At 35.5% G+C, this 24,928-nt stretch overlaps 1 protein-coding gene across 1 annotated transcript in view; it reads left to right on the top strand.

The window, feature by feature from the left end:
* ifnlr1 (interferon lambda receptor 1) overlaps nucleotides 1-24,509 on the top strand; it is a 29,345-nt gene extending 4,836 nt beyond the window's left edge. The window contains exons 2-7 of the mRNA XM_030156979.1: nucleotides 3,183-3,303; nucleotides 9,738-9,904; nucleotides 10,048-10,232; nucleotides 10,757-10,895; nucleotides 20,994-21,124; nucleotides 23,306-24,509. Of these exons, the coding sequence (XP_030012839.1) occupies nucleotides 3,183-3,303; nucleotides 9,738-9,904; nucleotides 10,048-10,232; nucleotides 10,757-10,895; nucleotides 20,994-21,124; nucleotides 23,306-24,289 (1,727 nt within the window). The 3' untranslated portion in view covers nucleotides 24,290-24,509. The remainder of the gene's footprint in view (nucleotides 1-3,182; nucleotides 3,304-9,737; nucleotides 9,905-10,047; nucleotides 10,233-10,756; nucleotides 10,896-20,993; nucleotides 21,125-23,305) is intronic.
* The last annotated feature ends 419 nt before the right edge of the window (nucleotides 24,510-24,928 follow it).

Below are 24,928 nucleotides of genomic sequence, written 5' to 3'. Positions count from 1 at the left end.
GTTGATCTCATCTTCTGATTGGGTCCTTGGATAAGTGTCAGTGGGTTGGGTTTTCTCCAGTGGCTTCACGTTGCTCCTTAAGACTCCACCATGTAACCTGTTTTGACGACACTTAAAATATACACATGCTAGATTCCCCTATCTAAGCAACAGATTTCATGTCTCTACAAAACTGCTTTCGTACTAAGTGGATTGTGTCACAAAAAGTAGACTAGTATTACCTGACTCTAAGGTCAAACAGATGTTTGACCCTATATTTACATCTTATCTCCTATTGTTTATGATCCTATGTATAGCTAAGGTAAAACCTAAGTCCTGTGATCATAAATCTGCCAGTTTAGTATGTGGACCAAGATGTGCTATCACAAGAACTTTACCACCCATTAGTGAAACAAAGAAATTATCTTAAAACATTAACTACTAACTAATATGTGATTAAACTTAAGACTTTAACTATCTAAAGTTAAAATAATATACAGTATCTTTTAAAATGATTAAATTTTGATTAAATGTTAATTAAATGTTAATTAAATATTGATTAATTCTAACAATCCCCCTTTTGGCCTTGGCATCCCAAGGCCAACTCCAGCATTCAGGCTTCATAACTATCATCATTATAACAACCATAAAATGACCTATACTTATGCCATATGTGTAAGATGAATTATTTCAGTACATAACAACAGCAATTCTTCATAACACAAAGCAATAGAGAATCATAAACAGTTGTTATAGATAAAAGAATATCACATCATAATATGAGCAGATCATTCTTAATCAAGAGTCTGTTTTATCCATTATACTTTACTGGTTCACATTGCAGCAATAAACCACATAAATCCTATTAATCTAATGTCTATATGTGTATATGTAAACTATAGATGAGTCAGTGGCGATTTCTCACAGACTGCAAGGGAAGCCCGGCTTCCCCTAAAATTACAAAAATTAAATGGTCAAGTATGTTCGGTTGTGTCGACATTTTATTGACTAAAATGTGTTAGAACACGTTCATCTCACAGACGAGTTCGTTCAGAATCAGCTTTATCACAAATCAACGGACTCAATGTTGTTCACTTCTCATACATTCCCGTTGCGCTGTTTTCTCATACGATCTCTGCTCAGTGCATTTGTCCGTAGAAGCTCAGCGTCCATGCACTTCAATGGGACTGAGTGGAACAGTTTTTTTCATTGCCTCAAAACTGGACGGTAATTGGATAAATGCCGCGATGTTGTCCTGCCCCCTGACGCTCGGCATCTCTGGGGGTGAATGGAGCTGTGGGCGGAGCTCGGCCGGGCTGGATGCTGGGCTTCCAAGTGCTGATTGGAGGATCAGTCCAAAGGCTGAATCCTATTTGATTGACAGCTATTTTGAGATCTATCCCTTCACTTGACAGAGTTCAGTTTAATACCGTCGTGCATTCTGCTGTGAAATTGAGAGAGAAACCACTACGAAATTACTTGTTCATTTCTTGCACTGTAAATAAAACACACTCATTGTACTTCCTTGTTTCAATTTAACATAATTTCAGCGTTTTCTTGTTTACTTGGTACGATAAAGTCACTGACCATTTTCTTAAAAAGGAACAGAGGGCCGAATTTATGTTTAAATAACCTGACTTTTTTTTTATGTAAGCTGACAATGAGCTTCCCCTCTCTGAAAGATGAGCAGCCACCACTGATATGAGTATATCTTAGCTTTAGCAGAGTACATGTTTCTATAGAGAAGTGAAAAGTAAAAAGAAAAGAAAAACAACACAAAACTATTGTCTTCATCAGTTGATGTCTCTTGGATCTCCTGCTGTGATGACTGATGTTCTCCACTAGAAAACCAGACCACTGTCCAACAGTTTTAGCAGACAGGTGATGGATGCCAGAGTTCTCTGTTGGTTCCTCAAAGAGGGCAGTCAGATCTCCCAGGACACTGGTGATGCTGGAGCAGATGTAATGTTGTTTGAGATAATAGTGCAACAAAGTCAAACATTTTCCACACACTACCGTTCTCAGCTGACAACATGTCCAAAGTCATACAGTGTTTCCACGTTATCAGAGACGTGGGGCTGAGCTGTTCTCCGATTCCTCTCACATCATCCACAGTGTAGTTCACAATGCTCATGAAGTTCTTCTGCAACCCCCATGGAACTCTAATGGCATCGATGAATATTTGAGGGTCGAATGATATTCCTGTCATAAATCTGCCAGTTTAGTATATGGACCAAGATGTGCTATCACAAGAACTTTACCACTCACTAGTGAAACAAACAGATCTAGTGAAACAAAGAAATTATCTTAAAACATTAACTACTACTAACTAATATGTGATTAAACTTAAGACTTTAACTACCTAAAGTTAAAATAATATAAAGTATCTTTTAAAATGATTAAATTTTGATTAAATGTTAATTAAATATTGATTAATTCTAACATCTTTTTGTCCAAGTGATTAAGTTCTGAGGTCTCTACACTGGCTCCCTGTCTCTCAGAGAATAGACTTCAAAATTCTCTTACTAGCATATAAAGCACTGAATGGTTTAGGCCCAAAATACATTAGAGACCTTCTAGTCCAGTATGAACCATCCAGACCACTCAGGTCATCTGGTACAGGTCTGCTCTGTGTTCCCAAAGTCAGAACTAAACATGGAGAATTAGCGTTCAGTTTCTACGCTCCATATATCTGGAACAAACTACCAGAAAATATCAGGTCTGCTGAGAGTCTGAGTTCTTTTAAGTCCAGGTTAAAGACTCACCTGTTCACTGCTGCCTTTGACTAAAAGGCTTTTGACTTTTTAAATTTTATATTCTCTTTGAAACTCTGCACTGCAACTTTTACTTTAATGTGTGTGTTTTTATTTTTATTTTATTTTTTATTTACTTATTTATTTATTTTGATTTTATGTGTTGTTTTCTTACTTGCTGTTTTTAATCACCTTTTATATGTTTCTTTTATAATGTTTTAAATGTGTTTCTTTTTGTTTCTTTTATTTCAATGTCCTGTGTGAAGCACCTTGAATTGCCTTGTTGCTGATATGTGCTATACAAATAAACTTGCCTTGCCTTGCCTAAAAGAAGAATAAGTAGTGAAGTTTGAAATAGTTTCACTAGTGTTACTTAATAGGTGTTTTATGATCTAATGTTACAGCTCAGATTACTACATGTGCTATGAGATCTTGTGTTCTTTTTTACAGGTTGTCACGAGAATGGAAACGTGTCTTTCAACTCCAGAAACTTTAACAACATCCTACGCTGGCGCCCTGCAAAGCCTGACTTTCCCGGACAAAAGGTCCTCTACAGCGTTCGGTATAAAAAGTAAGATCAAGCACGACAGTTGCGTGACTAATGTTGTAACTTTGCTTCCATTGTTCTTTCTTCATGTTTGTGCTTTTTGTTTAGATTTATATGGAGAGGGGGGTTAAACTAAGACTAAAATTCCATCCAATTAGACAGAATTACAGTTCACAACATGTCTCGCTGATGAAGACTGTTGTCAAAGGTGTAAGGATTGGAAAGTTAAAAGACCAAATTTATCAACCAATGCCCCAAAGACAAAAAGCAATGTCAACTAACCCTACTTGGAAGACTCACAAAATATTGGATTGGCTTGAATACCCATTAAAAGCCATTAGTATGGACTCCACTGACCCCCGTCACTGAACATACAGTCGTGGAAAAATTTATTAGACCACCCTTGTTTTCTTCAGTTTCTTGTTTATTTTAATGCCTGGTACAACTAAAGGTTCATTTGTTTGGACAAATATAATGATAACAACAAAAATAGCTCATAAGAGTTTAATTTCAGAGCTGATATCTAACCATTTTCCATGTTTTCTTGATAATAACCAAAATCACTTCAGTTTTTACAACAATATCTATGGCATTGTACTGACAAAAACAGTGCTTTTAGGGATTCCATGTTTTCTTTTCTGTCTGTTTTAGTCACATGATACACACAGGAGTTAGTATTTGATTGCATAACCATTGTTTTTGATGACTTTTGATAGATCACATGCATTGCATTGCTTGCTTGTGGATTTTATTTTATTTTATTTGATGTCTTTTCACTGTGTGAGTCTCTACAAATGGTCCCGACAAAGTGGAAATGCCATTTTGCATGATGCAGCCGCCCAAAAAAAGGTCAAGTTTTCTTATTTTCTTTCTGACTTTATCTCCTGCCTGCCGCCGCCTACAACTACAGGAGTGAATTTCAGAGTTAGATCAACTGCACATGGTTTCTCTTCATCTCATGTCTTTGATAAGCCCATAAAGACCCTGTGCTACTTTTGTGGCACTTACGAAATATTTTTTTTCTGCATATTTAACCTTTTTTAAGTGTTTTGTCACCATTTATTCTAATATTATCCTCTGTGTTTTGTGTTTTTTCAGTGGAAATCATGTATTTTCCTATATTTAATTCACTGATCATGTAGATGTTCATTGAACCTCAGATTATAGTTGAGGGTTATTATATCAAAAACTGAGAAAACTGGTAAAAACTGTGACTTTTTCAGCAAAATATTAATAGCTCAACATATAAACAAATATCCACTGTCATTGATCCAACTCCATGGGTTTTACTGGTGAATCAATGTTGTAGAAGATGACGGTGTTTCCACGGTAACTATGGAGCCTCTGAACGTCCAAATGGGTCATATCTGATGACCATGAAAAGATGAAAAACTGTATTTTACACCAATTATTTACATGTTTTAATATATCTCTAAAATAACTGTATTTTCTACGGTAAAGTCACTCTATATGAGATTTCACACAGTTTATAATTCTCACAGTGAGAATACAATATATATATGTAGGGGTTAAGGGGTAATTTCAACTCCTGTGTGAACCTCAAGATCCAATGAAGACCGTTTGACCTGTCATGTTATTCTAACTACATTTAACAAATGGAGGGAAGACAAATTCCAGTGTTAGCAACATATTGTACACCTTTAACCCATAACGACCCAGTGCTACTTTTGTGTCAGTTCCCAAATGATTTTTTTTTCTTTCAAATGAACCTTTCTTAAGTGATTTATCATCATTTATTATAATATTATCCTCTGTATTTTGCGTTTTTTCAGTGACAGTCATGTATTTTCCCATGTTTAATTCACTGATCATGTAGATTTTCATAAAAAGCTCAGATCAAAGTGGAAGGTTATTGTATCAGAAACAGAGAAAACTGAAACAACCATCACTTTTACAACAAAGATATCAGTAACTGAATGTGAAACCCATTGTCTCCATCCACTGTCTTTGATGCAACTCCACTGGTTTTACTGGTGAATCAATATTGTAGAAGATCACAGTGTTTCCACAGTAACTAGGGGGCCTCTGAACGTCCAAATGGGTCATATTTGATGACCATGAAAAGATGACAAACTGTATTTTACACCAATTATTTACATGTTTTGACATGTCTCTAAAATAACTGTATTTTCTACAGTAAAGTCACTTTATATGAGATTTCACACAGTTTATAATTCTCATGGTGAGAATACATTATGTATATATATGTAGGTTATAGGGTAATCTGAAGTCCTGCGTGAACCTCAAGACCTAATAAAGATCATTTAACCTGTCACGTTATTCTAACTGCATTTAACAAATGAAGGGAAGACACAAATTTCGGTGTTAGCAACATACTGTACTCCTTTAACCCATAACGACCCAGTGCTACTTTTGTGTCAATTCCCAAATTATTTTTTTTTCTTTCAAATGAACCTTTCTTAAGTGATTTATCATCATTTATTATAATATTATCCTCTGTATTTTGCATTTTTTCAGTGACAGTCATGTATTTAATTCACTGATCATGTAGATTTTCATAAAAAGCTCAGATCAAAGTTGAAGGTTATTGTATCAGAAACAGAGAAAACTGAAACAACCATCACTTTTACAACAAAGATATCAGTAACTGAATGTAAAACCCATTGTCTCCATCCACTGTCTTTGATGCAACTCCACTGGTTTTACTGGTGAATCAATATTGTAGAAGATCACAGTGTTTCCACAGTAACTAGGGGGCCTCTGAACGTCCAAATGGGTCATATTTGATGACCATGAAAAGATGACAAACTGTATTTTACACCAGTTATTTACATGTATTGATGAGAAGTTGTTAAACATTTTCGATCAGTAGATGGTTTTGGTTGCCAGTGGAGCTTTGGGTCTTTATGGGTTAAAAATGTGGTATTGTGTGTTTATCTCAAAATGCTGTGCTCATATTGGTTTTAGCAGGTTAATCCATTGATAGTCATGTCATGGTCATGCTATGTGCAGCAGCTCTTCAAATTTTACACATATACAACTAAGCTGAAAGTCTAATTAGGTTTATTAATAATAATAATAATAATAATAATAATAATAATAATAATAACAACGCTGCCCACATTATGTTATGATATATTTGAGACTCTTTTTTCTTTTCTTTCCCCAGTAGGTAGGAGGTGGTTGGGCTAAAAGGTAGATACACAAAAACCAGGACTTTCACAAAAAGAGACGAGAGTTTAGACTTCAGGTTTTCCAGGTTTAGGGAATGGAAGTATTTTGGTTTGGGAACCACTGAAGTCTGGTTTAAATATTAATGACCTACTGAGTGATTTTTATTATGTCTTGGTGGACGTCCTGAATTACAATAAGCCTTGGTGTCTTTCCCAAAGCCTCGCTCAGTAATTTTAATGCCTTCATCTAACCATAAAAGCCTAATAATGCTGTAAATCTAACAATGCTCATAATCAGGTGATATTATAAATTATTTGGGCAGATCTTTTTGGTTATATTTCAGTTTCGTGTGAATGTATTTCCAGTAACAGTTTTTTTTTTTGTTTGTTTGTTTTTTCCCCAATGTCTGAATATGTGACTGTTAGTGACTTTAACCCATAATGACCCAAACATCCACTGGTGACCAGAACTATCTACTGATGTAAATGTTTAATACCTGTTGATCCATTAATTATATCAATAAATCCATTCATTTTATCAATACATGTACATAATTGGTGTACAATGCTGTTATTATCTTTTTATGGTCATCAGATATGACCCATTTAGACATTCAGAGGCTCCGTAGTTAACGTGGAAACACCGTCAGCTTCTACAACATTGATTCACCAGTAAAACCCATGGAGGTTTATAAATAACAGTCATCATAGACAGTGGTTTTATGTTCAGTTAATGGTATATTTTACTGAAAAAAATCACTTTTTCCTCAGTTTTCTCTGGTTTTTGGTGTAATAACCCTCAAGTGTAATTGGAGCTTTATGAACATCGACATGATCAGTAATTAAATATAGGAAAATATCTGATTCTCACTGAAAAAATGCAAAAATAAAGAAGATTATTTTGTAATAAATGGTGACAAATCACTATCACTGTTTACCTCCACCAGGGATTGTTTAGTATGCAACACAGCCTGCTGTAGTCTAATATACTGTCAGTCAGAATAGTGCATTTGTTTTCAGATGTACATCATCAGTGGGGCGACACAGTGGTGCAGTGGATAGCACTGTCACCTCACATTAAGAAGGTCTTGGGTTCGATTCCAACTAGAGACCTTCCTGTGTGGAGTTTGCATGTTCTCCCCATGTTTGTGTGGGTACTCCGGTTTCCTCCCACCATCCAAAGACATGCCCTAATAGGGTTAAGTGATCAACCTAAACCCATGAGCATGACTGGTTGTTCATTTCTTTGGGCCGACTTGACAGTTGCGTCTCTCAAATGGGCTAAACAGCTTGTGTAACCCATTTAGCGTGTTTGCCTTGATGAATATGCAATATGGGCGTTTCTGCTAGAATGCACAAAATGATTGGGAGGAGTAATGCAAATATTTATTTAGCGCGTGGAATGTGACTTACCAAACCCGAAACTAATTGTGGTGGAAAGGCAGGTTTTAACTGGCACAACGTTGCGCAAAATTGGCAGCAGTTGTTGTGGTGAGGAGGTGGCATAGGCACAACCAAAGCCAACAAAGAGAAAGAATCTTTTCTGCTCCTGTCAACATTTTTGGAATGACAGAAGAAAAAATAATCAAGACCTACCCAGTAATGCCATTTTAGAACTTCTAGATCAGGGGTGTCAAACTGAATTTGGTTCAGGGGCCATATTTAGCCCAGTTTGATCTCCATTGGGCCGGACCAGTCAAATAATAGCATAATAAACTATAAATAATGACAACACCAAATTTTTTTGTGCAAAAAAATAACATTAGATGATGAAACTATTTCTATCCAAAACAAAAAAAGATGTGAATAACTGGAAAAAAATGAAATTTCTGAAGAAAAACAAGTACAATTTTATCAATATTATGCCTCAACTTATGATTTCTGCATGTGCATTACAGATCAGATCTACCGAGGCACAAAACAGGCAGAATATTGTTAAAATTGCACTTATTTTTCTTTAGACATTTCAGGTTGTTCATATTTGTTCAGGTTATTGACATTTTCTTATTAAAGGATATCAGAATTTAATGTTCTTTGCAATAAATCAAAGAGGAAAAAATTGGTGTTGCCGTTATTTAGAGGCATAATATCATGCTATTTTTTCTCACATTAAACCAAGAAGAACATTTGGAGTCATTATTTCTAGGTTATTATGCTATTATTTTTGAGTTTGATGCCCTTGACTGTTAATATCTTCATATTCTTCTTGTATTCTGGCACAGAAGCAATGTGAAGGAATTTAGGTTTTTAGGTGGGGAACTTTTATTAGGTTTTGTCACTGGTCCCTATACCCATCTATTTTTGGGATTTCATATATATACGAGGGCTGTTCAATAAGTTCATGGCCTCACCCAGAAATACTGGTTGTTATAATACAGGATGTTACATTCTTTCGTGATGGGATAGTGATGCTTGAACATCGATGGACCAAGTGCATTGCTGTAAATGGAGAATATGTTGAAAAATAAAATATAAATTATCAGTCTGTGTTGTTCTGTTCTGGGTGAGGCCATGAACTTATTGAACGGCCCTCGTGTATATATATATATATATATATATATATATATATATATATATATATATATATATATATATATATATATATATATATATATATATATATATATATATTTGAATTAACAAAGATTTAGAGCTGCCACATTATTTTTATTTATGTACAAAGCAACATGTAACACTTCTATTTACTGTCTCTATTCTTTTAATGTTTTGTTTTTGCAAAATAAAGAGTTGAGAACACTTTGATGTATAATTTTTGACTTCCACTTTACTTAGAGCCAGCAGATACTGCCCATACGTCATCATACTTGTGTTATAATATCATACAATTGCTAATAACCTTATACAGTGTTGTCACTTTACTAAAAGCTCTTAAAGTCCTCCTGTAACTTATTACACTGTCACTTCAGTATGGGTGTATAAAACATTATGAAAGCTGAATTTATAATACATTAGGCCTACACTTATAATACTTTATTAACCTTGGTATAAGTCGTTGTACATGATCATAAATTGTTGTAATGACTTTTACAATGCATTATAAATGCATTATAATGTCTTATGAATGTGCGCTTAATGCATTATAAACTGGACCTTCAAATAAAGTGTTACCAAAATTTCATTTGGGAACTACCATAAAAGCAGCTCTGGGTCTTTATGGGTTAAATCTGATTCATCTCTACAGTTGTGGTGACCGATGGTATCAGTCAACTCACGGTAATGCACCACCGTGTTTATCATGGTCTAATATCACACCCTGATCACCCTGTTCCACATTTGTCACAGTTATTCTGGGGAGTACCAGACAAAAAAGGAGTGTCAGAACATAACGGAGCTGTACTGCGACCTGACTGCAGAGACGCCCTCTGGTCACGACATTCAATACATTGCCAAAGTGCTCGCCAATGGTCGCTGTCATGGACACACCACGCGATTTAAACCAAGAGCACAGAGTAAGATGTTCCTCCTTTATTTATCCATTATTAGTTTCATCTGTAAAACACATTTAAATATGCCTTATAACTTATATAACAAGATGTGCTTTATTTTGTAATGTAACACTGTCTGTATCTCTTCCATGTTTTTCTCTCCTTAGCTATTCTTGGTCCACCCACGTTATTTATAAAACCAACACGGTCATCCTTATATATTAATGTGACCCTGCCTCTCGGACCAAAGGGAGTGTCCTTGGTAGACATTTTCAAGAACAGCAAAAAGGGACCGAGAGAAACGATAATTGATTACCACTTAAAAATCACGGATCCATCTTGGGCTGCGCAGGTGAGTGGATGGATGGATGGATGGATGGATGGATGGATGGGTTGGGTTGAGTGGGTTGGGTTGGGTTGGATGGATGGATGGATGGATGGATGGATGGATGGGTTGGGTTGGGTTGAGTGGGTTGGGTTGGATGGATGGATGGATGGATGGGTTGGGTTGGATGGATGGATGGATGTGTTTAGATAGATAGATAGATAGATAGATAGATAGATAGAAAGAAAGAAAGAAACTGGGAAATTACAGTGTAACAGCAGCATGACACATACAATACAAACACTCTACCACAGCAAACACAAGTAATAAAGAAATTCAACACAAGTGCAAACACTATATGTAATAAGTTACAAGTATAAAAAGATCAGGGTAGAATCTGGATTGTAACTGTAATGTGCTAAAATAGAACTGTAACAAGCTGTAATATTCAGAATGAGAAGGTGAAAATAGATTTATGACCAGAAACATCAGACAGAGGTGAGTTATTATACAGTAAGAAAATATATGACTTTCTTCTTCTTCTTCTCCAGGACCTTGAAAACACCACTGGTCAGTTTTTTATCAGTGTAAAGCATAACCAGAAGTACTGTGGAAGCGTGGTGTACGAGTCGACATCGGACTGGGGTCGCGGCAGTAGCGAGGCCGAATTCTTCTGCGTTCTAATACCAGGTGAGAGCATCACTGAGGACCGCTGCCTCCTGTCAGGTTCACAGCTGTTTGTACATCTCACTGACGTAGACAGTGGAGATAAGTCAGAACGGTATGTGTCCATCAGAGACAATGGGGTGTTTTGTAAGACATTAAAACTATTCCAAAGACAGAACAGGGAAATGAGATGCTTCACTTGAGAGTCATTTCATGTGTCATTGTTAGGTGGTTTTTCCACTGCCCTGCCCCTGTAGAACACAAGAGGAAGATCTGGTCCTGTTGATTAGAATCACAGACATGACCATGATTTGCAGATTTAGATTACATTACATTACATTAGACTTTATTGATCAAATCTACTCACGGGTATAAATAAAGTCACCTTGAATCTTGAGACTTGATCCCACAACAGAATAAAGTATAATGCAAAAAAACAAGATTGTGCAAAAAAACAAACAATATAAAATTAAAAAGAAATAATAATAGTAATGAAAACTATAAAGATGTCAACAAATTGTTTCACTCCAAAGGAACCCGAGTAAAAGTTGGACCCATTTCTCACAAGCCATTTATCTTCTGAACATTCTCATATTAACCCATAAAGACCCAAACATCAACTAGTGACAAAACCATCTACTGATCTAAACTATTTAATAACTGTTGATCCATTAATCCTATCAATACATGTAAATAATTAGTATAAAATACAGTTTGTCGTCTTTTCATGGTCATCAGATATGACCCATTTGGATGTACAGAGGCTCCATAGTTACCATGGAAACACCGTCATCTTCTACAACAGTGACTCACCAGTAAAACCCGTGGAGTTGGATCAATGACAGTGGACAGAGACACTGGGTTTATGTTCAATTAATGAAATATTTAAAAAAAAAAATCACTTTTTCTGCATTTTTCTTTGTTATTGATATACAGGGTGGGGAAGCAAAATTTACAATGAACATTTAGTTGTTTTTTCTCAGCAGGCACAACGTCAATTGTTTTGAAACCAAACATATATTGATGTCATAATCATACCTAACACTATTATCCATACCTTTTCAGAAACTTTTGCCCATATGAGTAATCAGGAAAGCAAACGTCAAAGAGTGTGTGATTTGCTGAATGCACTCGTCACACCAAAGGAGATTTCAAAAATAGTTGGAGTGTCCATAAAGACTGTTTATAATGGAAAGAAGAGAATGACTATGAGCAAAACTATTACAAAAAAGTCTGGAAGTGGAGGAAGCAACAAAAAACGTACCAAAGCTTTTATTAAAGCTCTCAAATCCAAAAGAATCCAACCAAATCCATGAGAAAAATGGCAGTTGAACTTGAGGTAGACAACAAGACCGTTAGAAATGCAGTAAAATAGGATTTGAAGTTAAAATCTTACACAAGAACACCAAAACACTTGTTGACAACAGCAACAAATCCAACTTTAGCAATTTTTGGGAATCATGTTTATGGCCGCCTTCTAGCCCAGATCTAAACCCTCTGGATTCTGCTATTTGGGGCGTTTTAGAACATGCTACCAATAGAACATCACACAGCAATGTCGACTTTCTTAAAGATACTATTAAAGAAGAATGGGAGAAGTTGTCACCCGAATATTTGAGGAACACTTGCGCAAGTTTCAGGAAGCGTGTGAAGGCAGTTATTGAGAAAGAAGGAGGACACATAGAATAAAAACATTTTCTATTATGTAAATGTTCTTGTGGCAAATAAATTCTCATTACTTTCAATAAACTAATTGGTCATACACTGTCTTTCAATCCCTGCCTCAAAATATTGTAAATTTTGCTTCCCGACCCTGTAATAATCCTCAACTTTACTCTGAGCTTTTATGAACATCTACATGATCAGTGAATTAAATGTTGGAAAATACCTGATTTTTACCGAAAAAACAAACAAAAAAAAAAAAAACTCAAAATACAGAAGATAATATTACAATAAATGGTGATGAACCATTTAAGGAAGGTTAAATATAGAGAAAAATTCATTTTGGAACTGCCACAAATGTCACACTGGGTCCTTATGGGTTAACATAAAAAATCTCATCACATTATGAGTAAACGTATTGTGTTGATCCTGACCTGTGACGTACACAAAAACACTATGTTCCTTTATTCCATCGCGGGTCCTCAGCTGCACAGTGTAAACACCTTCATGCTCCTTGTACACAGCCCCTAAAGTGATTTTTTTACATTCTGTTTTTAATAGTTTTGCTGAAACAGTCACTTTTTCTTCAGTTTTCTCTGTTTTTGATTTAATATCCATCAAACTTCAACTGAGCTTTTATGAACATCTACATGATCAGTGAATTAAATATAGGAAAATACCTGATTTTCACTGAAAAAATGCAAAATTCAGAGGATAGTATTAGAATAAATGCTGATAAATTGCTTAAGAAAGGTCAAATATAGAAAAAAATAATAATTTGGGAACTGACTGGATCTTTATGAGTTCATTCAGACGTGAATATCAGGAAAAAAATGTACTTTGTTTGAGGTTTGTCTCTGTCTTGTATCCTGAATGAATCCTGACCAGCGAAAACTTTCATCTGAAGTAGATAACAACCATCAGAAAAACAGGAAAAAAGAAATATGACTAAATAATGTTTGTTACCTTTGAATAAATGTGATATTAGTGAATCATTTCCATCCTTCCGCATGCTCTCAACCCTTCACACCCACGTACAAGACAGGAAGTGAATGATTTCATAACACTGGTGAAGCATACTGAACTAGGTCTTTGTTCATGGAGGATTTATGTTGTCTTTTTTTTGACACGGATGTCAAACATACGGCCTGTGGGTCAAAACCGGTCCCCCAATGGGATAAATTTGTGAAATATAAAAACTACACTGAAGATATTATCATTTTAGTTCAGTTTCCACATTCAGCCCAATTCAATCTCAAGTGGGTCAGTCAATAAAATACTACCAGAATAGTCTATAAAGTCTGACAACTCCAAATTTTCTCTTTGTTTTTGTGTAAAAAAAGTGAAAATGTTTACATTCACAAACTATCCTTTCACAAAAAATGGGAATAACCTGAACAAATATGAACAACCTGAAATATATTTCGAGAAGTGAGTGGAATTTTAACAATATTCTGCCTGTTGTTGAATATTTTGTGTATTTGTAGATCAACTGTGATTGATAAGTTGTAATGAACATGTATGAATGGCACAAAAGGGCACTAAATTGTTAAAATTGCACTTTTTCTGACTAAATTTCAGTTTGTTCATAGCTGTTCATGTTAAAGGATAATTTCTAGATGTAAACATTTTCATTATGCAATTTTACTTTTTTCACAAATTTAGAGATGACTTTATTTCCATATTATCTTGTTATTATTTTACTGGTCTGACCCCCTTTAGATCATGTTGGGCTGTATGTGGCCGCTGAACTAAAATGAGTTTGGCACCTCTGCATTAACCCTTTCATGCATAGTGGTCACTCCAGTGGACAGTTCTTCTCCAGCTGTTCTCTTGTATATTCAGGGTTTTGGTTGTTTTAGTTCCGTATCAGCCAACACAGTGGACGCTTATGCACCATCCCATACACTGACGTTGAAAACATTACTGTAACTTTGCTGTTCTTGATAAACCTGATCTAACATGTTCGAGTGTAAATCAGTTCCATGTTATTGTTATTAGACTGTAATTAACAACAATTTTTTTTTCTTTTTTTTTTTTTTTTGGCATATTATGTCCATGAAGTGAGTAATGACTAGTATTAGAGTACACTACAAACATAAAGTTAAGGACATTTCTTTTTTTTCTTTTTCTTTTTTTTTTTTTTTTGTCATTTTTGCTATTTGTAAATAAAACTATGTCTGGTCATTAAAAAAAACGTGTTTCAATTCAATTCACACACAAAAAAGTAAAAAGCGTTGTGCAAGAATCCCAATTAAAAAAAAAAAAAAAATAGCCCAAAAATTAAAAATATCCATAACTTTTTATTTGTAGTGTATGTTAAAATGTGAGAAAACATGAAATTAGCAGCATTTAATGTTTTTATGTCATAGTTTTCACACAGTATATCAGTAAATACATGTTTCTTTGCTTCAAAAATTAAACACATGGTGTCCAGCTGAGTGGACATTTTTGCAATTCCATGAAAAATAGCTTCAATAAATAAATAAATAAATAAATAAATAATCGCATTGTTTTTTTTAACCCTTTCATGCATAGTGGTCACTCCAGTGGACAGTTCTTCTCCAGCTGTTCTCTTGTATATTCAGGGTTTTGGTTGTTTTAGTTCCATATCAGCCGACACAGTGGACACTAATGCACCATCCGAAAATACACTGACATTCAGACCATTACTGTAACTTTGCTGTTCTTGATAAACCTGATCTGCATTGACATGTTGTAGTGTAAATCAATTGCTAATTGTTGTTAGACTGTAACTGACAAGTATTTTTTAAACTTTTTTTTTTTTTTTTTTTGCATATTATCTTCATGCAGTGAATAATAACTAGTATTAGAATATGTTCAAATGTGAGAAAACATCTGATTAGCAGCATTAAAAATGCTTTTATTGCATAGTCTTCCGTATCATTTTCTGATATTAGATTTTAAATACATGTTTCTTTGCTTCAAACATTAAATACATGGTGTCAGATGAGTGGAAATTTTTGTAACTTTTTTTTTTTTTTTTTTTTAAATCGATCGCATTGTTTTTTTTTTTATGTCTGAAGAGGAATAAAAACACTGCAGAAAAATATCTTGACTAAATGTCACATAATTAGTGTATGAAAGGGTTAATGCCCAAAGAGGAATGAAAAAAAAAAAAAAAAAATCTTGATTAATGTTCTCATAATTCATGCATGAAAGGGTTAAGACAATCAGTCGTATTGATTCCTCTAGTTTTTGATTGATTGCTTCAAAACTATTTTACCACACCTTCACAAACACACCCCTGTGACCACATTACACCTACATTACTGCACCAAACGAGTGCTTTGTAAAACAGGATTTTGTTTGTGATTTTTCTTGGTGAGCTACACGTGGATGAGGTGAATACAGATGGGGTCAAGGCAGCAAACAGAAATTCATGAAAGGGAAACTGAAGATCTGGAAAGGTGAAACATGAAGTAGTGACTGCTAAACAGACTTTGGCCTGTTCACTTATAAGAGCTGGCCTCTAAACTGCAACAACGCACTTTACCGGAGCTTCTTTCACACAGCTCTAATAAAACCATCCAGCCTGCTTTCAAACAGCCCTATGCTAGCACCGTGGAGTACTACTATAACTATAACTATAACTACAGGGTGGGGAAGCAAAATTTACAATGAACATTTAGTTGTTTTTTCTCAGCATGCACTACGTCAATTGTTTTGAAACCAAACATATATTGATGTCATAATCATACCTAACACTATTATCCATACCTTTTCAGAAACTTTTGCCCATATGAGTAATCAGGAAAGCAAACGTCAAAGAGTGTGTGATTTGCTGAATGCACTCGTCACACCAAAGGAGATTTCAAAAATAGTTGGAGTGTCCATAAAGACTGTTTATAATGTAAAGAAGAGAATGACTATGAGCAAAACTATTAGGAGAAAGTCTGGAAGTGGAGGAAGCAACAAAAAACGTACCAAAGCTTTTATTAAAGCTCTCAAATCCAAAATCCTAAAGGATCCAACCAAATCCATGAGAAAAATGGCAATTGAACTTGAGGTAGACAACAAGACTGTTAGAAATGCAGTAAAATAGGATTTGAAGTTAAAATCTTACACAAGAACACCAAAACACTTGTTGACAACAGCAACAAATCCAACTTTAGCAATTTTTGGGAATCATGCTTAGCCCAGATCTAAACCCTCTGGATTCTGCTATTTGGGGCGTTTTAGAACATGCTACCAATAGAACATCACACAGCAATGTCGACTTTCTTAAAGATACTATTAAAGAAGAATGGGAGAAGTTGTCACCCCAATATTTGAGGAACACTTGCGCAAGTTTCAGGAAGCGTGTGAAGGCAGTTATTGAGAAAGAAGGAGGACACATAGAATCAAAACATCTTCTATTATGTAAATGTTCTTGTGGCAAATAAATTCTCATGACTTTCAATAAACTAACTGGTCATACACTGTCTTTCAATCCCTGCCTCAAAATATTGTAAATTTTGCTTCCCCACCCTGTATAACTGAACACCACTTCAGCGATTGCACAATTAATGATAGGTTTGTTTGTGTGGTAATTTCCCAAGCAGTAACGTTCTCTGCTTCACACTGTGCCTAACAGCTGTTTTGGAAATCACTGTTAGCCACAACCTCTGCACTGATTATTATATCCCCAGAATCGAGTTTCGGGGCTACAGTGGTTTTTACCCTGACCGCTGCCAGATATCTTTAGTGTGAATGCGATAACTGGGACAGATTTGGTTGGATTTCATATCCCTTGATAACCAACAAAGGGGACCCCTAGTGGAAGAACCCTATGGATTTCAGTTTCTGTTGTCATTATTTATAGGTTATTATGATAATATTTTACTGGTTTGACCCATTTGAAATCTAATTGGACTGAATGTGGAACCTGAATGAAAATGATTTTGTCACCATTGATTGTTGATCTATTCAGTGTAATTTTTGCATTTCACAAATTCATCCCACAGGTCAGATTAGACCCTTTGGCGAGCCGGATTTGGCCCCCGGGCCACGTATTTGACACCTGTGCTCTGTATGAATGCCTGAAATGAATTGGCAACACGACTAGGGTGTACCCTGCCTTCACCGTTAAGTTACTGGGATAGGCTCCAGCACCCCCATCACAAGGACAAAGCAGTTCAGAAGATGAATGAATGTATGAATGTAAAGAGGTTGTGGCTTGATTAATGTCCAAAAACACGATTGTCATCTAAAGCACCCTCATTTGGATGACTTATAATTCTCATAGAGAAGCTGAAATCAATAGGGTTCTTCCATGAGGGGTCCCCTATGTTGGTTTTTAAGGGATAATAAAATCCAACCAAATCTGTCTTAGTTATTGCAATCACACGGCGGCAGATCTGGCAGTCGGGGTAAAACCATTATATTAACCAGTCTCACCGTGCCTCCCTTAAAATGTATACTGTTACAGAAAATATAGTTTCTTGATAGAGATGACTGCAATGAACTGGCGACTTGTCCAGGGTGTACCCCGCCTTTGCCCCTATCTAGCTGGGATAGGCTCCAAGCGACCCCCGTGACCCTAGTGAGGATAAAGCAGGTTCAGAAAATGAATGAATGATAGAAATGAAAAACAAATATCCTTTCCTAAGTGCTTGGGCTGTAACCTGTACCCTGTATGCTGTCACACTAAATAATCTGACATGTTGGATTACACTCTTCTAGTGATGTGACGTTCACGAATGAATCGAATCTTTTGAATGGCTCTTTGAAATGAACAATGGGAACCGAGTCTTTGTAAAGAGCCGTTCATTTTTTTTTTTCATTAATAACAGTGATTAATCACTGTTGTGTTTTGTACAATTTTTTCTGTATGTTTACACACATTTATTGTTCTTGTTCTGAGGGAAAATGCACTATAGTTGTTAAGGTATTTAAGTAACTGCAATGATAAATCGCTTTTGTGTTTTGTGCATTTTTTCTGTATGTTTACCAACATACTGTTCTTGTTCTGAGAATTGCACTACAGTTCAGGTATTTAAGTAATTGCAGTGATTTTTTTTTTCTTTTTTATGGGCTCAGCTGGCTGACAGGCAGCTGTCTGTACCAATAAGGCAGCAGCCGACACCAACTGTACTCCCAGTCATCATTGCCCATTTTTCTAACACCTTTGCTTGTGTATCCTCTTTTATTTGGACATTTTACCAGGGAGTATCTCACACTACTACTAAAAAAAAAGTAATTGCAGTGATTAATCACAGTTGTGTTTTGTGCAATTTTTTCCGCCTGTTTACACACATTTATTGTTCTTGTTTTGAGGAGAATAAAATGTTATTTCATAAGAAAACGTTTTATTTTCTTCTTCATTTTTAGGCTACAGACTAGTCGACATAATGTACCGTGATGTTTTTTGTCAAATTCCAGCATTTGCCTAATGTCACCTCTCATGTCATGTATTTACCCACACATTTGAACTAACTATTCTTTTTTTACAGTAAGATAATATTTACTGCTGCTCCAATTAAACACCTTTAAAATGTAATGTCAATCATCACATGTAGCCTATTTAGTCATTAAAACATTGGTGTTTCAAAATAATGCAAAAAACATAAAAGAGCCAGTCTTTTGAACGGCTCTTTTCAGTGAACGGCTCCTGATTGAATGGCTCCCTTCAAAGAGCCAGAAGCCCCATCACTAGACTCATCAATCCAAACACTTTCAGTTTCAACATGTTTTGAGACCAACGGCCATGAATCATTACAGGGGAATTCCACTTCTATACGTTGGTGTGTCGGTTTTTGTTCAGATAACATCTTCCAGGAATGATGTGTATACATGACCTTACAACACTGTCATGCTGTAGTGATTCTCTTCACAGACATGCCTGATCTTGTCTCACAGTATGTAATGTTTCCAATAGAATTAGAGTTTGCCTGTGGCAAGGGGGCGACTGTTTGTTCAGCTCATGCACTACGCTCACTTCTTATTGTTTTACCCTGGTAATGAAACTGTAACACTGTGAGCATGTGCAGTAGGTCACTGAACTGAAGAAAATTCTATTAACAAAGATTGCATGTTTTTACATAGATGATCTACTTATGAAAACAAATGCACTTTGACCGACAAAATATTAGACTACAGCAGGTTGTGTTGTGTACTCTACAATCCTTGGTGGAGGTGAACATGTTAACCCAAAAAGACCCAGTGCTACTTTTATGGGAGCTCCCAAATTATTTTTTCTGTGTATTTAACATTTCTTAAGTGATTTTTCACCATTTATTGTGATTTTTTTTTTAATTTAGCATTTTTCCAGTAACAATCAGGTATTTTGCAATGTTTAATTCACTGATTGTGTAAATGTTCATAAAAACTCAGATTAAACTTGAGGGTTATTGTATCAAATAACAGAGAAAAGTGACTTTTTCGGTAAAATAGATCATTAACTGAACATAAAACAAGTGTCTATTTTCTTAAGTGATTTTTTCACCATTTATTATGAAATAATCCTTTTTATTTTGCATTTTTCCAGTAACAATCAGGTATTTTCCAATATTTAATTCACTGATCACGTAAATGTTCATAAAAACTCAGATTAAACTTGAGGGTTATTTTATCAAAAAACAGAGAAAAGTGACTTTTTCGGTAAAATAGATCATTAATTGAACATAAAACAAGTGTCTATGACAGCTGTTATTCATTACTAAGACAGAGACAAACCTCAAACAAAGTTGATTTTCTCCTGATGTTCATGTCTGAATTAACCCATAAAGATCCAGTCAGTTCCCAAATTATTTTTTCTCCATATTTAACCTTTCTTAAGCAATTTATCATCATTTATTCTAATATTATCCTCTGTATTTTGCATTTTGTCAGTGAAAATCAGGTATTTTCCTATATTTAATTCACTGATCCTGTATATTTTCATAAAAGCTCAGTTTAAGTTTGATGGATATTAAATCAAAAACAGAGAAAACTGAAGAAAAAATGACTTTTTCAGCAGAACTATTAATAACAGAATGTATAAAAAACAAAAAAAACAAAACTAAGAGTCTCTGTCCACTGTCATTGATCCAACTCCTTGGGTTTTAGTGGTGAATCAATGTTGTAGAAGATGACAGTGTTTCCACGGTAACTACGGAGCCTCTGAACGTCCAAATGGGTCATATCTGATGACCATGAAAAGATGACAAACTGTATTTTCTTTCAGTTATTTACATGTATTGACAGAATTTGTGGATTAACAGGTATTACACATTTTATTTCAGTAGATGGTTTTGGTCGCTAGTGGATGTTTGGGTCTTTAAGGGTTAAAATAATTTTATAGCTGCATGGTGTTTATATACCTGAGAAACTCTTCCAACAATAATCTATGTGGGAAATGCTGATACATATATATTTTTTATGAATCCCCAACCAGTGGTGACTGAATGCGTTGTGCTGTACAGATGTTTATTTCCCTCAGCTACGACAAAGTATGATTAAAATATTTTTTTCCTTTAGCTGATCCTTGGACGTTGATGCGATGGCCTCTCCTTGGCGCAGCTCTTCTGGCAACCATTGTAATAATCTCCATCTGGTGTACGTGTAACTATGTGAAGGGTGGAAAAGGAGATAGCAGGCCAAAGTCACTGGTAAGACTAATCTTCTTTCAGCTGCTTTGTCTTGGAAGAATGAGGAAATGTTGCCATACTGGAAATTCATAGCCTCAAGTGGGGTAATTATTGTGTACTACTGGTTTTATGTGCACTTGATCTGACTTCGTCATGATCTGGTTTCATGGTCAGATAGTTACTGTTCTGCACTGGGAGTATGTCCTCTTCAAATGCCAAGTTTTACTGGAGTCTAGAGATGTTTTGTGGTTTCACCACCATTCTGTTCCCCTATAAACAGACCATTCATAAAGATAGCAGGGTAAAGAAAGGAACGCAACCCAGCTGGATCTTATGTACACTGGTTGTAAGAGTAAACACACTAAAACACTGCAAAGGTTGTTATAACAAAGTCAAACTGTCAGTGACTCACCTGCAGTGATACATATACGGTTCTGTTCTTGCGTCATAAAAAGGATCAACTGTCTTTTTCTTTCACTTTCTGTCTTATACTAATTTTGGCTTTGCTGTTATTTTAAACATAATAGTACAAGGATGTCAAACGTGCAGCCTGCAAGACAAAACTGGCCACCCAAAGGTTCTAATCTGGTCTATGGGATGAATTTGCAATGTGAAAAAAATTACACTGAAGTTATAAACAGTCAAGGATGTCAAACTTGTTTTAATTCAGCTTCAACATACAAACCGATGTGATCTCAAATAAAAAATATCATAGTAACCTATAAATAATGACCCCAAATTTTCTTCTTGGTTTAATGTAAAAAAACAAAAATGATATCAAATTATGCCTATAAATAGTAACAACTTCAAAATTTTGTCTTTGTTTTAATGCAACAAAATAACATTTAATTATGAAAAAAATGTACATTAACAAACTATCCTTTAACAATAAAATGTGAACAAGTGTTCAGAGAACGCAAACCTCTGCCAAGCACCCCGAACGGTGTGCATGTGTGGATCGACTATTTCTTTTTACATTAAACAGTTTCAAGGTTGTTCCATACAGCAGAAAAAGTTGTAGCTTGGTACCAGTCATGTGTATGTCAAATTATATTAAATTCCAATCAATATTTGTTGAGTTCTAATGAAAAATGTGTCATAAATGGGATTTTCAGTGTTAAATTGAAATGTCCACAGAGTCCACATTCCACTGTGGATGTGGACAATTTTGTACCAGATAAAAGATATTGTTATAAGCTACGGGTGTATCAAATTGGAGGCTAATCAGAGTCGTTTTGAATTTTTTATGAATGTTTGAAAATTGCTCAATGATGAGAGAGAGGAAAATTTGAGATTTTGTGACCTTGCTGTGACCTTGAACTTTGGCCTACTTGGCCCAAAATTTAATGGGTTCGTCCCAGGGCGTAGGCCTATCTGTGGGTACAATTTGGTAAAGCTGGTTGGAATAGTTTTCCCGTAAAGTTGCTAACAAATAAAACAAACAAACAAACAAACAAACAAACACACAAAGCAAACTTATTACCTCCAGGTGGAGGTAATAACCTGAACAAATATGAACAACCTGAAGTGTCTAAAGAAAATTAAATGAAATTATAACAATATTCTGCCTGTTACAATTTTTTGTTGCCTTTTGCAGACGTGAAATTGATAAGTTGAGGCATAATATTGCTAAAATTGCACTTATTTTTCTTGAGAAATTTCAGTTGTTCATAATTGCTGATATTATTTACATTTTTAAAGGATACTTTATAGTTACATTTTCATAATTTTACTTTTTTCACTGTAAAATATAGAGAAAAGTTTCAAGTTATCATTATTTATAGGTCATTATGAAAGCGTTTTACTAATCTGACTTACTTGTGATCAAATCTGGCTGTATGTGGCCCTTAGACTTTTCAGGCTCTTCAAATTTTTCTGGTTCGTCACATGTTTTTTTGTTCAGATAGTTTGTAAATGTAAATATTCTCATAATGTAATATTATTTTTGCACTAAAACAAAGACAAAAACTTGGAGTTGTCATTATTTATAGGTTATCATGTTATTATTTTATTGGCATGGCCCATTTGAGATCAATGAACGAGGCCATGAAAGAAATAGTAGGCAACTTCTTGTATTTTGCTTTTGTAAGTGTATGCACATTTTTTGCCAACGTGTTCTGATAAAATGAAAAACAGCTGCAAATCATGTACAAAAGTTGCATTTTATTTTAATAAATGTCTCTTTCTTTGTCTTGGACACAGGAAACCATACACAGATACCCCAAAATACCTCCGCTGGATGCAAAGCTCTCCGTTTCTGAACTTGGGTTCTGGATTCCACGTGAACAAACAGTGTATTCCACGATCCAGGCAAAGTCAGATGGTCCTGTAGTTGTGGATGGAGGTTATCACAACAAGCAAATGCTCCATCAATCCTGGCAAGATAGCTGCAGTTCTTCTGTGGAAACCGGAGTGCACAGTCCAACTCCAAATCTCCAAGACAGCAGCTCTGAGTGGTCAGCGAACTACAGCACAGTGGTGGTTCACGCTCCTCATGAGGATAATGAAGATCTTCAAGAGGCTGATGAGAATGATGAGATGGAGGGGAGTTCACCACTGTTGTTCCAAGGAAGAGGCTGGGATAACGGTGGGACAAGCCCAAAGCTGGCCTCACATGGAGCTCCACCGTTAACGGATATAAACTCGTGCGAAAGTAACCAATCCGAGCCACTACTGTTGAACGCAGTGCGGGATAGCAACGGACAACTGGTGTTTCCGATGTTTCCTTTTCAAATACAGACCAGTGTTGTCGGAACAGCACCGCTACCCAGCCCAGAGAGAACACCACTTTTATCAGACCTCATAGTCTCCAAAGAGGATGGACCGTCGTTTGTATCCTCGGACAGTTTAGACAGTTCTGAATGGTCCGACTCTGGGTGGGATGAGAGTACCGTCAACTCTCCCAGTCCGACTTACTGCAACAGCCATTACTGCCCGACTCAACCGCCCAACACGACATCTAGTCAGTACGTGTTACAATCATCTTATAAAAAAAACTGGATGCCACCTGAAATGCATCATGGGATATCATCCACAGACAGTAGTGACTATGGACAGATGAACTCACCTTGGACCTGGTCTGGTCTTCAGGAGAGGGAAGAGAAGGAGGATGGTGAACATAAAGGAGGAGATGAAGAGTCAAACCACAGTGTTCTGGGAGGTTGGATGGTACAAATTCAAGAATAATCCATCTCTAATCTTGAGGACTAAAATATATTCTGTTTGTTTTATATTGGTGCATTTTTTCACAAAGGGAGTGGAGGATGTTAACTGGATAGGTGCTTTGGAGACCGTCTAGACCAGGGCTGTCAAACACATTTTAGTTCAGGAGCCACACTCAGCCCAATGTGGACCAGTAAAATAATATAATAACATATAAATAATGTCAATTCCAAACATTTCTCTATTTTAGAGTGAAAAAAGTAAAATTACCGTATGAAAATGTTTACATCTACAAATTATCCTTTAAAAATATGGGAATCACATGAACAACTATGACCAAATTTAAATTTATTAAGAAAAATAAGTGCAATCTCAACAATGTTATGCCTTACACTGCAAAAAGTGATTTTAAAGAAAGGGAAATCTGCTTTTTTTTAGTTTTAAGTGCTGATAGAAAAAATATCTCGGCAGTGCAAGAATGTTAACCTTGTTTTTAGAACATACAGGGTGGGGAAGCAAAATTTACAATATTTTGAGGCAGGGATTTAAAGACAGTGTATGACCAATTAGTTTATTGAAAGTCATGAGAATTTATTTGCCACAAGAAAATTTACATAATAGAAAATGTTTTTATTCTATGTGTCCTCCTTCTTTCTCAATAAC

Source organism: Sphaeramia orbicularis, chromosome 16, assembly GCF_902148855.1.
Source record: "Sphaeramia orbicularis chromosome 16, fSphaOr1.1, whole genome shotgun sequence".
Classification (NCBI taxonomy): Eukaryota; Metazoa; Chordata; class Actinopteri; order Kurtiformes; family Apogonidae; genus Sphaeramia; species Sphaeramia orbicularis.
Note: the sequence above shows the minus strand (reverse complement) of the source record. Positions and strands in the feature narration are given on the sequence as shown.